General features: G+C 33.9%; 1 protein-coding gene across 4 annotated transcripts in view; it reads right to left on the minus strand.

Moving 5' to 3' along the window:
• Window positions 1–469: 469 nt before the first annotated feature.
• Window positions 470–16,065, minus strand: part of LOC131155715 (probable inactive histone-lysine N-methyltransferase SUVR2) — a 33,098-nt gene continuing 17,502 nt past the window's right edge. For all 4 annotated transcript variants that reach the window (XM_058109064.1, XM_058109060.1, XM_058109061.1 and 1 more), the window contains 4 exons: window positions 5,320–5,386; window positions 5,164–5,214; window positions 3,734–3,830; window positions 470–823 (listed from right to left, as the gene is read on the minus strand). In XM_058109064.1, the coding sequence (XP_057965047.1) occupies window positions 795–823; window positions 3,734–3,830; window positions 5,164–5,214; window positions 5,320–5,386 (244 nt within the window). In that variant the 3' untranslated portion in view covers window positions 470–794. The remainder of the gene's footprint in view (window positions 824–3,733; window positions 3,831–5,163; window positions 5,215–5,319; window positions 5,387–16,065) is intronic.

Below are 16,065 nucleotides of genomic sequence, written 5' to 3' on the forward strand. Positions count from 1 at the left end.
CGCTAGAACGCAGTGCATCAGCCAAACCCATTTGACGTTAGGCTCCTTTTGCTGGTTTAGAGGGCCTTTTTCGCTAGTTCACCCCAACAATTGTGTCTTGCCATTTAATTCATAGAACTATGGAGAAGAATTTTGTACAAAGGAGATAAATAATGCAAGGGGCAATCATAAGCTAATCCAACCATCCTCCAGTCAAAGAACTGCCAAAATTGCATTCATGCTCAGGCTTTGTGAATGATCCCAATTTGCATTAGTTGGCTAACGTTTTGCATTTAATTATAAAGCATGAACCTTCTACACTATCAGCTCATGGTTTTTGTATGTTCTCTTTAGGTCTAGGGTTGATTACAATGCACAAAACCGAAGTCACTAATCACACAAGACATCAAATAGATCAGATCATATCCAACTGATGTATCATTCGAATTGAAAGTTTAAAAAAAAAAAAAAATCAAATGAGGAAATGAAATAACAAAAAGGGAGCAACCATAACCTTGAAAACCAATAGTTATTAAGAGTACAACCACTGAGAGTTGACAAGGATAACCACCCTGCAGATGAATCTGCACTAAAACATTTAAACACCTCCCATCTCAGAGGTCAAAACAAATGGGTCACACCTGCCCATATAAGCACATTAAACCCCTACAAGAACATCCCAGAATTTTCCTCAATACATACCCCCCAAAGGCTCATCACCTGATTGCATCAAAATCATTTACCAAAATCAGTTTCGTTGAGGGGAAGGATCCTACCATCAAAACAAGATGCAGCTCACAACCCCCATCGACAATTTATTTCACAATTGCAGTAGACCTGGATCCTGCACCATGGAAATATGTCTGCTTTAGTAGGCAGCAGCAAAGAGACTAAAAAGGGTATTGGGCAAAATACACATGACATGCCAAAAATATGCCAATAAGAACTACTTGGATAAAACAACAATGAAATTGGGAAAGCGAAATACTCCTCTAAGCGCAGCGCAGTGCATAAAGGTGCACACGATTAAGGAAAATCACTTGTACCTCAATTTATTTTACTTGTTTGCTTTGTAGTGTTTTGTTTTATTGCATCTTATTTTTAACATACAACATAAAACCTACACCTTGGTAGAAGGCAAGAAGCCAATTAAATCAACAATGAAGACCCTCTACGATGTCATGAAGTGATACCACACACATACCCCTTTCTCCCTCCTTGGCTTATAACACTACTACAAGGGTAGCACACAAGTGGCCCATGCAGTCACGACACTTATCTTTTGCTTGATAGCACAAATTAAAAACACGGTTCATTGTACAAAAGGTTTGAAATACCAAACATTTTTATTATCAAATCACTACCCAATATTTTTTAATTCAAAAATTACTATTTTGCCCTTGAATGTGAATTCACAGCGAGCACAACAAACAGGGAACTTCTGGCTGAAAGAAGCAGTACAAATGAAGGGGGAAAGCTTCCACTTCTAGAATGCAAGTGACTGTTTGAACACTCAGAATATGTAATTACCAGGAATATACGATTCCACCATTTGGTTTAGAAAACAATTATTGCTAGATTCTCAGAATTTTTCCTGGGAATAATGACAATGTTTTTTTTTCCCAGAACATCCTTAAGTTGGACATATCACCAAATAAGATACATCACAAAACGAGATGCTGATACAAAACAATTAAATTGGCTAAACACTTCTCCCAACAAGATAGTAACGAGGGAAATCATTGCTTTTTTTTCCCCCCTTATTCACTAGCACGGAACAATATAATCTCCAGCAAACCAGAAAGATCAAGGGATTAAGACTTCACGTTTTTTCCAAAAAAAATAACCAAAAGAATTTTTTTTCAAGGTAGGGAACAAACTCACGTGTTCTCCAAATGGAGTTCTCACTGGGTAATGGATGAAGATGAATGGATGCCAAAGACAAGTGGAGGGCGCAGGGGAGACAGCAAGTGTGAAGTATGTATTATTATCATTCTTTAAATTAAGGATACTTTTGGGTTACTGAAATTATGGTGAAGGCACCCTTACATTACATGCTTCATTGGTGGTTCCCTCGTGCTAGGAATTAGCATACTCTCCTATCTAAACGGGAATGGAATGCCAATGCTCTAATAGCATTGTATGAATATTGGAATATGTATTATCCTTGAAAAGGGATTCCTGGTTCTAATATGTGAACCAAATGTTAGAATGCTTAGGGGCTGTTTGGTACCTCTGTTAAAAACTATAAAGGAAAATTAAAATCCAAAAACAAAAACTAAAAATCAAAAACTATACTATTTGGTTAATATTTGTAAAACAAAAACAAATTAAAAACTTGATTTGAACACATCAGGATCATTTTGAATAAAATAAAATAAAATATTATAACAAAAATTGAAATTACTAGAATAATTTTAATTATTATATTTCAGAACTCACTTTTTAGCACTACAACAATCTTATTGTGTATGACAATTTAAAAAATAAATAATTTTTTGTAAAAAATAGAAATTTATGGATAATTTTATTTTTTTACATTTTAAATTCATGTGTTCGTTTTATTTCAATTTTAAAATTATGCATAAAATAAATAATTTAATCCAAAAAAATTAATTTTGGATATAAAGCATTGTATTGCCCAAAAAAATGAAAACCATAAAATCTTATTTTCGGTTTTTTTCAAAACCAAAAATCAACAATAGAAACAAAAAACTAGCAATGAAAATAAATGCATTATCATAATCTATTTCATCACCATAAAGCAACGAAAACAAAAAACAGAAACAATACCAAACAGCCCCTTTTGAATCAAAAAAGATTCCCATGAATTTCCCAATAGATGCAGCAAACCAAACACTTAAAAGTATTTCATTCCAAAATGAGGCCTTTTTTCTTTCTACTGGTTCAGCTCTTCAATATTGCGTACCTACTGATTTTTCATACCTATTTATTTTCAGCTTCATTGTTGGGGCTTCTCATTCAGAACTCTAACCTTAAAATTCAGGTTAGGCAAATTACTAGTGAAAACAAAGTTTACATATATTCACATGGCCCCAAAACAGATCAGATTCAATTTAACCAAGACTGAAACCTTATATTTTTGGCTTACATGTGTCTAAGACCACAATATCTTTGAAGGCAAAGGCCCAAATGGATTCCTGATTAACAAAGACAGGATATCTCATTTTGATAATTAGGTGTTCACCTTACTATTGTAATTAGTTCAAATTTATAAAAGCTCAAATTCCAACAGTAACCCCATTATGGGTTATTCAAAAATGTTACAGGTAGAAAACACAAATATCATTCGATATTTAATAAGACTTGCTTTCACTTTCTTTTTTCTGTTTGTATTTTAAGATATCTCTATGATTCCACCTTATGCACATTCATACGAATTCATCAATCATCACCAAATGTTTGTTATAAGATGGTGGGACAAGTTTATTGCAGAAGATTTAACGACATACAACTGATCAAAATTATGTCTCTAAATATTGCTTATATATCTATAGCTTCTCAATTATGTACTTTAAAAAAAAAAAAAGTTGGAGCTCCATTCCTGTTGACTGCCATTATTTGGAACATATAGAAAGCTAGTAAAAATGCATGGCACATTTACAAGAAAGAAACAAGAAAATTTCTGTAATTGCCATTTGCCCAAAAAAAAAAACACACACACAAACACACATATCTATATATAAATAAATTGTTTGCCTCAAAATAAAGAAGACTGGAGTAGATTACTTACTATTTGTACGATTCATGCTCCGACAAAACTTACTACCGCATAGGCAGCGAAATGCCTTGATAGGATGGTCATGGTCATCAAAGTCAACACCATAGTCCTGTAGACACATCATGCATGGATACTTAATAATCAATAAATAAAGATATCAGAAGTTCATTCCAAATTTAGATTAAGTTCTCATGTTCAGTGCTAATTAATTGTTTTATAACAAAATCATTTAACCTGCTAAACACTGCTACTGTAGAACTAATGTAATGCTGGGGTGTTGAGGCAGCGATGAGACAGAAGGAAGAAATGCAATTAGTTGAAAGCAAAATGGGAAAAAGTCAGACCATAATGCATGTTGATATGCATGCATTCAAATTGAAGAAACTTGCAGACTACAAAAATTGGCAACATGGAAAATGCTACTCATGATGCAACAATCTTTAACTCCACAATTACATGCATCATTGATTTCTTGTGCACACTTTATAAAAGCATAAACTCCTGCGCTTATGACCAAAGGTACCTAGTGTCCATACCCCACTCAAACTTGTTCACCCTAAAATATTTAAGGAGGCATTACGTTTAACATTATATCTCACAAAAGTTTACCTAAATGTTATCAACCAGGCCAAATGGTAAGTGCACTTCCACAAGCTTCCACCTGCATGTTCAGGTGGAAACTCCTTTTTATAGGGCTCAAGCATCATATATGATTTCTACAGAGGCAGTCATGGTCTGCCTGATGGTACCAAGATTATATATTTATATCCAAGCAGGAAGTAGGCAAAAAAAAAATGATAGTGACAATCTTTTTAGCAGGTGCTTTTAAATACATAGTGGTGCTGAACCTTCCAAACTCAATCTAATCAATCACTCCCCAAATTCATTGAATTTAAGTATGTATTTCCATAACAGATACCAATGACCAATAACTGTTGAATATGCCAAGTGTGCATGCACATATTAAGAAAAATTATTAAAAATTAATTTTCCTTGAAAAATAAAAGCCTCAATCTAATATAAAGTTATTGTCCCACCAATAAAAAATATTTGATATACTGTTCTGACATCTCTAATTTATTTGACACTATTAACCAAGGGAAAATCTTACATTAGAAAAACTCTGGTTTACTAAGAGTACTTTACCTAAAATTTCAGACTACAAAGATGATAATGATGGGTAGGTGTACCCCAAGCATTTGGGCATCAGTTCTGCATTCAAGTGAAAGTATGCTCTTTTGAACATAAATTGTTGCAAACTTACCAGACACCAACCAAGTTTTGTTCCATTAGTAACCCATTCCAGTTTCCCTAAAGTCTTAAGAGCATAATTTAATTTCAATACTTATCCTAATTTGAAATGAGCAACAAAGACAGCATTGAACCACAGCAAACATGCAAAGAAGTTCAAAACAGAATATGATAGAACCAGATCAACCCACCCAAGTTAGCTCCTCCAAGGCATTAACTTTTCTAGCCGTGAAGAAGGCAAGCTGCTTGAGAGAAACACAAAGAAACAATTAGGTTCACTACTTGTCCAGAACCACCCATAGAAGACCAAAGGAAATGATGCAAATGAAGTATATGAGATTCCATACACGATAGTAGTGATGATCGGGGGTCTCCACTTCAACAGGGATCTGTATCAAATTTGCATCTAAACATCTAACAGAACAAAAAGCAAAATTAATAGGTTTCAAAACCCAAACGAAATTAAATTAAAAAAAAAAAAAAAAACAGAAATGACAAAGATGCTACCCTCACAAAACACTACAATGTAAAAAATGAGGGCACATGTTTGTGTGTGTGAGAGAGAGAGAGAGAGAGAAAATGGACCATTAACCAGTACATGTCACACCAGCAAAAGTGAGGGATAGAACAATAATATAACAACTATGCTAAATTAAAAATAAAAAAATAAAAAATAATCTAAGCATGTCATGATAACCTCAAAATTTTGATAACTGCAATTAAAAAATAATAACATTAATAGACAATCGTGCTACTAGCCAATTATTGTTCGAAATTCATCTTTTTTCCCCTCTTACCATCTCTTCTCTTTTTTTGGCCCTCAGACAGGAGGGACATGGAGCATTAAAAAGGGGATTGTGTCAAGTTGCTCAGGCGTACGATAAAAAGCTCAAGCTTGGTCGTCACCTTTGATAAAAAAAAGAATTCAATCTCAAAATTCAACCTACAATGGTGTGTTTGGGAGCATGTTTGTTTAGTTCTTTTAACACTTTGACTTTTTACAATTTGACCACACAAAACAAGATCAGCAACATTTGTTGATTCTAAAATATCTATTAAAAAAATATTCTTAAAATGTTTTCCAAATTGTGGAAGCTATCAAACATGTGTCATGTCATCAAATTTTTAAAAAGTCAAAATGGAGACAAAAACAACACAAAATCAACACATTTTCAAATGATAGTAAACAATATTTCAAAAGGTGAAGGAATAAGGCAAGGCATTTTAACCCTTAAGAGGCAAGGCATAAGCCTTAAGGCATTGGAGCATAAACCTTTTGGAAATTTTATTTTTAGATTAAAAAATGTAAAATAAATTGCATATATTTTTAAAGTAAAGAAAAAATAAGAAAATAAAAAAATATATAATGAAAAAAATAAATAAATATACCCTGAGAACTACTTGTTGGCCATTCAAAAATTGCTAACTTCAATTTTCATGACGTAAATCATGACAAGAGATAGCTATATTATTACGTGGTTCAAATTATTTCCATGATCTAAGATATAACTCTCAATTAATTTTGGAAAGGTTGAGGTTCAAGAGTTTTAGAAATCAACTCATATTATAAAAGGAATGATAGTAAGGATTAAGCCTTTTAAAACATTGAGAGTAAGGATTGTTTGCAGATATCAGACACTATGGAAGAAAAAACACAGCCAAGTGAATTCGAACAACTGTAAGGTAGGGTTTAGGAGCACAGATTTCAAGTCTTGGGTCTGGATTTGTGTGAATTTAGAAGAAATTCAAAACTATTTTAAATTATATTTTGTCCAAATCCACACAACCAAATCCAAGGCTTCAAATCCATCCTCCCAAACACAGGGAAAAGAAATTTGGATTAGATCCATTGTTGTAGGTTTTCCTTGTCATGATTAGCTTCTTGTTCCTTTTCTTTCCTTAAATTTCTTCTTGAAGGCTGTCTTGTTTACATGCTGTATTCCTTTCTCTTTCTTTAAACATAAAATTTAGATTTTACAAGAAACTAAATAAGCACATAAAATAAAAGCAGCGGAAGAATTCTTTAGGAAATGAGATTAAAAAGAAATTAACAAAAAAATAAACACAATGCAATGCATGTGTGAAACAATGTTAAAATTATTGAGATTAATTCCATTAGCTAGGGTCATTTTTATGTAAAAAGAAGCAAGAATTAGAGGTTGTCATACTACTTGCCAGGCTTTGCACTTGACCATAGTTTTGAAAGCTGGACCAGACCGGACTGGTTCGGTCCACTTGGACCGGAATCAGTCAACCCACTGGTATGGATAAGAGGGCAAAATCGTCAATCCAGCCAAACAAGTGTGTCAGTCCAACCCGGCTAGACCTAGTGAGCCAGCCAAGTTGACCAACCACTCATTGCAAAATAAAATGCTGCAACTTAGCTGCCGCAACCTCAGATGCATAAATGAAGAACATTCCAAGGTGCCCACCATTGTTGCGTTTACAAACTAAATACAACACACACATAGGCGCACAAATATATGTTTGTATGAAATGCATCTAAGATTTATAGATGTGTGTATATAGAATTTATCAAATTATGAACTCTTTTAGTTTAAGGCCTTGTTCGAGACTTGAAAAACATTGGAAAGGAAAGGAAAACATGAACGAATTCAAATTTTCCGTACTTAGTTATCAAGGAAACAAAGAAAGAAAAGAAAACATATAGCAAATCAATAAACAAAATTTTGATTTTTTCAAATCATTAAGATTTAATTTTCTCAATCTTGAATCAAAATATGAACAATTTTTCAATATAATTTGACCTAGGAAGAAAATATATTAGAAAATGAATTTTCTTCTTATTTTCCTTTACTGGACCAAAATCCTTGATTCAATAATCGTAAATAATTTTAACAAAATAAAAAGTCGATCTTATAATTATTAATATTTATTTTAACTTTTAATGATAATAACGCTCTTCGTAACACACAAAAACAACAAACAAACAAACAAACAAACAAAGTCTTATGTCCTATTAGGTGGAGTCAAGTACATGAATCCTTTTCCGTCAATTTGCATGATCATTGGCAATTTTCTACCACAATTTTAGGGCTATTAAATCCTTATTCACTATCTCATTCCAAGTGATTTTAAGTCTACTCCCTCCCCTTCTACTACCCTGCAAAGTAACTAGCTTACTCCTCACTAGTGTACTACTTGGCCTATATTGAAAATACTCAAACCATCTAAGTTGTCTTACCCTTATCATCTACAAGAGCTATGCCCAACTTACTGCAAATATGTTCATTCTTTTTTTTTTTATAGAAAAACAAATTTCATTAATGTACAAAAGAGATAATTACAAATAGAGGACACAGAATCTTCTTAATGCAAAAATAATGCAAAAATAAATAGAATAAAACAATTGCATCAAAGCCCCTTTCCAATCCCTTTGAAGATTTGATAGCAACATTCGTGAAAGAATACTAAAGAAAGAGCCCAAAAAGAAGCCCTGAGAGTAACTCTATTCCAAAGAAAATGCACAAAATTTATTTTGCCGTTGAATATCCTTGCATTCCTTTCAATCTCGCAAAGTCCAAAAAACGCCAAAAACTACACGTCTCCATTAAATTTTCCCCCTCTTACTCCTCCCAAAACCTTTTACCATATCATAAAGAAATTATAACCAATCTTGGGAAGCACTAGAGCCCCCCAAGAATGGAGGAAAGAGAACTCAAAGCTGTCTAGCCACCTTATAGGGTAGAAACAAATGGTCTCTTGTCTCGCTAGCTTCCAAACACATCACATAAATACTAGGACTTACGGCCTTGTAAGGTCTCTTCAGTTGCAGCAACACATTAGTATTAAGCCTATTAAAAGTCAAAGTCCACATAAAATCCTTGATCTTACAAGGAACCTTGGCCTTCCAATAAAATGATTCCAGGAAAAACAAGACAGATTTGGCCTTTTCAATAACTAGGCAAGAAAAGATTTTGTGGAAAACAAACCAAAAGAATCCCACAGCCAAATCCTTGAATCGCCACCCATTCAAGGAGCAAAAGAATCCAGCTTGAGCAATGACAAAGTCTTATCCACAACCTCTCTCTCATTGAGATTGCTGAAGAAATGAAAATCCCAAGAAAGAGATCCCCATTGAAGGAACCAAAAACATTTATCAGAGCATTATGTAAGATGGACAATCTACACAGACAAGGGAATAAATATTTCAAAGATACCTAATCCACCCAAATATCTTCCCAAAAACAAATAAGATTCCCATTCCCTACACAAAAACAAGTACAAGGGGAAAAAACTGAACTACCAGAGAAATAAATTTCCAAGGGCCAGCATAGGAAACTGTACCTCTATCCCTAGTATCCCATCCATTCCTATGCAAACCATACTTGCTTTTATAAGCCATGTGGAATAAAGAGTCAACCACCTAGGGAAACCTCTAGAGCCATTTACCCACTATGGAGATAACTTTAGGCACCAGATTCCCAAGGTCCACCCTCCCCCCCCCCCAAAAAAACCCGCTAAGACTTAGGTCTTTTCACCTTCTCCCAAGTAATAAGATGATCTCTCTTCTTATCCCAACCCCAAACCACAAAAATCTCTCATAATTCTCTCCAAAGCCATAGCCACCCCAATTGGAACTCTAAAGAAGGAAGAAAACAAATGGGAATGTTGAAGAGATCAGCACTAATAAGAGTAATACGATTTCCTAAAGACAAGTAGGTTCTCTTCCACCCTTCCAATCTTCTACCCACTCTCTCCACTAACGGTTCCCTAAAAAAAAGAGTTAGGATTGCCATCTCGAGATAGACCCAAGGAAGTTAAAGGCCAATCCAAAGCACTAAATAAATCTTGCTAAATTAGTAAAAGTCTCTAAAATGCCCTCACTCAAATTAATACCCCCAACCCCACTCTTGGACATATTGATATTTAATCCTAACATTTTCTCAAAAATTTTAACCAAAGTTAAAATCTTTCGAAATTTCACAACATTGTCCTCCAGAAATAAAAGGGTATCACCCATAAAATTGAAAATGAGAAACGACAATCTACTCCTTAACAACCTTAAGCCCCTAAATCACATCAAGACCTCAAGCATGTCTTAGCATACAACTCAGAACATCTAAAATAAGAGTAAGATGGTCGTGGATATATACGTTAATTAATTTATATTTTAATGTTTTATGACTCATCCACTTTAGCATTCTCATTCAGAAACTTTTACCTTTTTGAATATGTTGTTTCTTGGTTGCTCAACATTGTCATCTATAAAGCATAGCTGATCTTATAGTCATACTAGAAAACTTTCCCTTTAATTTTAAGAACATTTTACAATCACATGACACCCTCGAAACACTTCTCCCTTTTATCAATTTCTCCTTTAGCTTGCATGATAGATCCAAGGTATCAAAATCTACCAATGTTATTAGTTTCTTGACCATCAAGTTTAATCTTTCTCCAATATTCCTCCTATTATGACTGAAATTACATTTCATATATTCTTTTTTATTTTTACTTATCCTAAAGCCTCTAGATTCTAAAGTTTATCTCCATCATTCTAAATCAGACTCTACTCCACTCTAGTTTCATCAATCAATAAAATATCATCAACAAACAACATACACCATGGAACTTCATTTGGATACTCCCTACTAAGTTCATCCATCACTACTGCAAAAAAAAAAATGAAAAAGAAAAAGAGGCTCAAAGCAGATCCTTGATATAAACCAATTATGATTGGAAATTCCCTAGACTCTCATCTTATAGTCCTAACGCTCTTTACTCCATCATACATATCCTTAATGATATTGGTATAACTACTGCATACTCCCTTCTGCTAAAAAATCCACCATAGAACTTACCTAGGTATCCTGTCAAGCTTTCTCTAAGTCAAGAAAAAATAGTATACAAGGCCCTCTTTTTTTTCCTAAGCTTTTTCATTAATCTTCATAAAAGTATATAGCTTTTGTAGTAAATTTCCTATGCATAAAACCAATTGACTTTCTAAAACCCTCATTTCTAACCTCAAAATACTAGTTCAATTACCCTTTCCCACAGTTTCATTGTATGACTCGTAGAAGTTTAATTCTGCGATAGTTATTACAATTTTGGATATCTCCTTTATTAGTGTATATAGGTATTTTTTAACAGAAATAATTCAGGCAATTAGGCTGTAAATAATGTTGATTAGGCTGTAAATAATGCTGAAAATCTGGCAGCATTTAAGTGCTGAAAATTAGGCAATTAGGCTGTAAATAATGCTGAAAATCTGACAGCATTTAAGTGCTGAAAATCAGGCAACAACTATGTAAATCTCTTCTATATAATGAAAGCAAACCTGATGGAAAGGGCATTCAGACCAAAATTAACATGGTATCAGAGCTGGTTAACAAGAAGCCTTGGGTTATAGTCTCGTCACCCACGTTTATTCTATGATGTTTAGAAACAAATTGGATTCCCTATCATGGGTGTTAGTTATCACGTTTTTATATCTCCACGTGTAGTTGGATTGTACGTGCGGGGGAGCGTTAAAGCTTGATATACATTGTTGGTCCACAACCCAACAGCTTAAGCTTTTAGGTAGCTATTCAAATCGCCACTAATCCTGTCTTCCATGAGTGTACGAAACATATCAAAGTCGATTGCCATTCCATAGTGAATCCTTTAACAAACGAGTGATTACTCTTCCTCACATTTCCACCGAACAACTGCAGACATATTCACTAAAGCTCTTTCTCGGCACCGGAATCAATTCTTGGTTGACAAATTGATGCTTCTTAATTTACCAGCATCAATTTGAGGAGGCATGTTAACGGAGATAATTCATCCAATTAGGCAGTAAATAATGCTGATTAGGCTGTAAATAATGCTGAAAATCTGGCAGCATTTAAGTGCTGAAAATCAGGCAACAACTATGTAAATCTCTTCTATATAATGAAAGCAAACCTGATGGAAAGGGCATTCAGACCAAAATTAACAGTACAAAGGTGATTATCCTTCATTCATCTAGCATTTTCTTAGTTTTTATACTTAGTCTTAAATAAATTATTTAACCATATAAATCTATTATCACACAGGCATTTCCAAACTTCAATTGGGATGTCATTTGATCATATTTACTTTTTTTTTTTTTCATTTTTCATCTTTTTTAAAGAAAAATTAACTTCATTAATTTGCCAATAAATCTCATATTTTTAGCCTTTTCCTCATTAGTCAATTCTAAATTTAAGTTTAATACTTTTTTTTCATTAAACATCTTATTAAAGTAACTTCGTCATCTTTCTTTTATGTCTTCTTCCTTCACTAAGACAATATCATCCTCATTTTTATACATTTTACATGACCTAAATCCTTGCTCCTTATTTCTCTAACTCTAGCAAGTTTAAAGGTGTCTCTTTCCTCATCTTTTGTATCTAATCTAGCATAGAAATTACTATATAATTTCAATTTAACTTCAACTTTTTTTTTTTTTGGCATCTTTTCTTGCTTTTAAAAGTTTTCCAAATTCTACATTTTTGTCATGTTTTATACCAATTTTTTTGTCTTTACAGCTATTACATCATCCTGATCCCACCACCAACTTTCTTTATTATCTGAGAATCTCATCCTAGATTCACTTAAAATCTCTTTTGATATCTTTTTAAAAGATCTAGCTATCCTAATTCAGAGAGTGTTTGTGTCTACACTATCCCCTATTGTTCAATCGCCATATTTTATTATTTTATCTTTAAATTTTCTTATATTTATCCCTTTAGGTTCCATCACCTAGTTCTCTTGCACCAATTGATATTTCCCTTTCTTTTCCATTTTCCAATACATATATCTAACATTAGAACTCTATGTTGTGTAGTTAATCTTTCACTTGGGATAACTTCACAGTCTTTACATGATAAACAATGTACCCTCCTAGTTAAGGAAAAATCAGGTTGACTTTTATTTTGTCCACTCTTTAAGCTTATTAAGTGCTCTTTCTCTTTTTTTTAAAGCAAGTATTGTATGTATGTGTGTATGTGTGTATCTGTGTGTGTATATATATAAAAATTATTATAATATCACGGTTTGGTCGAACCAAGTAGGACTGACCCAATGACTTCACAGGGTTGGTAACTGGTCTGGGTTTTAAAACCATGCGTTTTACAGCTTTGCAGGAAGAGATCAGTTCAAAACAACGAGAAGAATGAAAGTAAACTTGAAAAGAAGCACAGGATATTTGCATCATCATATTCGAGCAAAAGCCGCTCTAAAAATCAAGAGTAGACAGTTGAGACAAGATATCCAACAAAGCAAATTAAGTTACTAAAATGACCAACAAGATTACTAGCAGATTAATGCAAATAAAAGATCAAATATAAATGCAAAGAACAACAAACAAATATATAACTCAAACCGAAAATTTCATTAGCTTAGGTCAATTATTCTCAATTCTCAAATACCAAAAAAAAAAAAGTATATGTTGCTCAGTAATGAGACTAAATATATTTAATGACATAGGATTTGCAAGTCGAGTATCAACATGTCCAAAAATAAACCATACTTTGTAGTGCTAGTTAGTCAGACTACTTAAGACTGCTAAATTGGATAAAAGTAAGAACGCATGCATAATCAATTAAGAGATGCATGTTCAGATGACTGGTGACAGAACCAAGAAGGTATGCTTAAGCACAGATGGAAAAAACAAAGCTACCAAGAACCTGAAGAAAGATATGATGAACTAAAGACAATGTTGACCACATTTAGCACAAAATGTGCAGTGGCAAGGGTCTTTTGTTGATGAGAGCCTTAACGGCATATAGATGATGACTGCAACACAGAAGCAACCTTACTTTCAACTACAGATGTAACACACTTAAGCAGATTAGGTTTCAGCTAAATATCTAGTGACCTGGGTTCAAAGTTATAAACCTAAAACTTTCTAGCAAGTTCAAGAATAGGAAATACATCAATATTGCATAGTCCCAAGGGGAGAACAAGACAATGCCATAAAAGTGAAAGACACTAAGAATCAAAATAATAATTTATACAATTTCATGACCACATGTTACAATTGTAAACGTCCCTCGTAGATCAAAGCAATCTCATCAATTTTGTCACAGATCCTATTTCGCCCTGGTCAAATTCAGTCCAGTTCAAGCATATTCCAAATTTGATCAATTCTAGACCTGCTGATTTGTTATAGTTCATTCCACATGTGCACACACACAAGCATCACTTCAGATTGTTGATGGCAGTTGGCATAACAGTATCAGCCATGAACCTTAAATAATGGATAATGGATAATGGATACTTCATCCATGAATTCATTTTTTAGCTTATCAAACCCATCAAAAGAAATCTACATATTCACATGTTCTGACCCGAAACCTTAAATACTAATGTTGCAGCTCACATGCTCTGACCCCAAAACCTTAGATACTAATGATTGGTGAGAAAATACCTGCTTTTTTTTTTTTGCTACTTTTCACTTAGTTCACAAACATTGCACGCTTCTGAAGTTGTGAATAGAAAAAACCCAGCTTGAAATTTTTTAGCCTCTATCATTTTTCAACACAAAAGTGGGTATCAAGGCTAGAACAGTTGTTATAAAGCCTATCCAAGTGGAAATCAAAGATAAAAATGGACGGCCATACAAATATTACATGTTCCATAATACTAGTGTTTTAAACTCAGTCCTTCTTTTAGACTTCAAATCCTTCTGTTTCTACTTGAAATCTTAAATCTAGTGAACAAGTCTTAAAAATTGAGTTCCTAGGCTTTAGGAAATCAAAATGTAGAAGTAAAAAAAGAAAAAAAGGAAAAAAATACAATTAGTTTGATTCTCAATTTGACGACCTATAGAGTCCGACACCTGTAATGGGCATCATGGAGGTGTAATGGTCCATATCAACAATTATGGGAGCATAGAAGACCGGAACAGCTGTTATGGTTATGAATGGGAAGTTGAGGACCAGAAATCACTCCATTACATGCCCCCTCCAATGGCAAGCTTTTAATACTATACTTTAACTCTTCAAGTAGCCTTTCTGTCAACCATATAGATGTGTTACACGAAGCCCATTTCTCTAGGGAAAGGAAGGGGTTGAATGTTGTCAAGGAATCAAGGTCTCTTTAAGGTGGCCAGATCCCCCCAATATCCTGAGGTGCTAGGCACTTAGGCACTAGTGAAGTGCTAGTTTTTTAGAGGAAATGATATTATCAAACATGATATCTAAAATGAATGGTGTCAACTAAACCTTAGCAGTTCCCTCGTCCCTCATTCAATCAATACAGGCTATTGGATGAAATATAAAAATATGATGAAAGCATGTAGTAATTGTTTTTGAAATTCACACTTTACCCCTTAATTAATATTAATGTTTGTTTTGCTAAATCTACACAGAAAAACTAAAAAGAAAGCAATTAAAAGGAAGTGCTGGACTGATGCCTGCTGTTAAATCTCATAGGAATGATGCAATGGACGTGCAAATGTTGTCACAACTACAAAGAATTTCCTTGAATTTTATACTAACCATAAGCCAACTATTATTTAGGCTATTGGTAACATGAGCTCAACCACTTTGTCAATAGCTTATCAATGCAACTCCAAACCCTCCATCAGTCTATCTCCTCTCTCAAAGGTCCCACCTAAGCCTCCCATCTCTCTCTCTCTCTCTCTCTCTCTCTCTCTCACAGAGCACAAACAAGCATGCATGCAAGCTTGGACACATGCACAATCCCACCATAGATCAAGGCTTTTATTTGGAAGGTCAAAGTTCCCTCAAAGATCAAAGGCTTTTATTTGGTGGGTTGTTCTTAATAGAGTTAAAACCAACAATCTGTTGCAGAGTAGGAGACCTTCAAAGGCACTTCCTCATTTTGGTCTTTTGGGAGAAAGTTGGTTTGTCCAATGTCAGTGGAGGATTTGCTGGCCACTTCTTTTGCTGGTTTTGGTAAAAGGAAGGATTCTCATGCTTCATGGAAGTGCATAGTTTTTGCAGTTCTGTGGGGTTTATGGATTGAAAGAAATGCTCATACATTTATGGAAAAAATGCTGACCGAATCTTTGTTATGGGAGAAGATTCATTATTAGGCCTCACTTTGGTGTGCTTCTGCTGGTTGTTTTAAAGGAGTGAGGTTTTTGGATATCGACGGGATTG

Source organism: Malania oleifera, chromosome 5 (genome assembly GCF_029873635.1).
Source record: "Malania oleifera isolate guangnan ecotype guangnan chromosome 5, ASM2987363v1, whole genome shotgun sequence".
NCBI classification, from domain to species: domain Eukaryota; kingdom Viridiplantae; phylum Streptophyta; class Magnoliopsida; order Santalales; family Ximeniaceae; genus Malania; species Malania oleifera.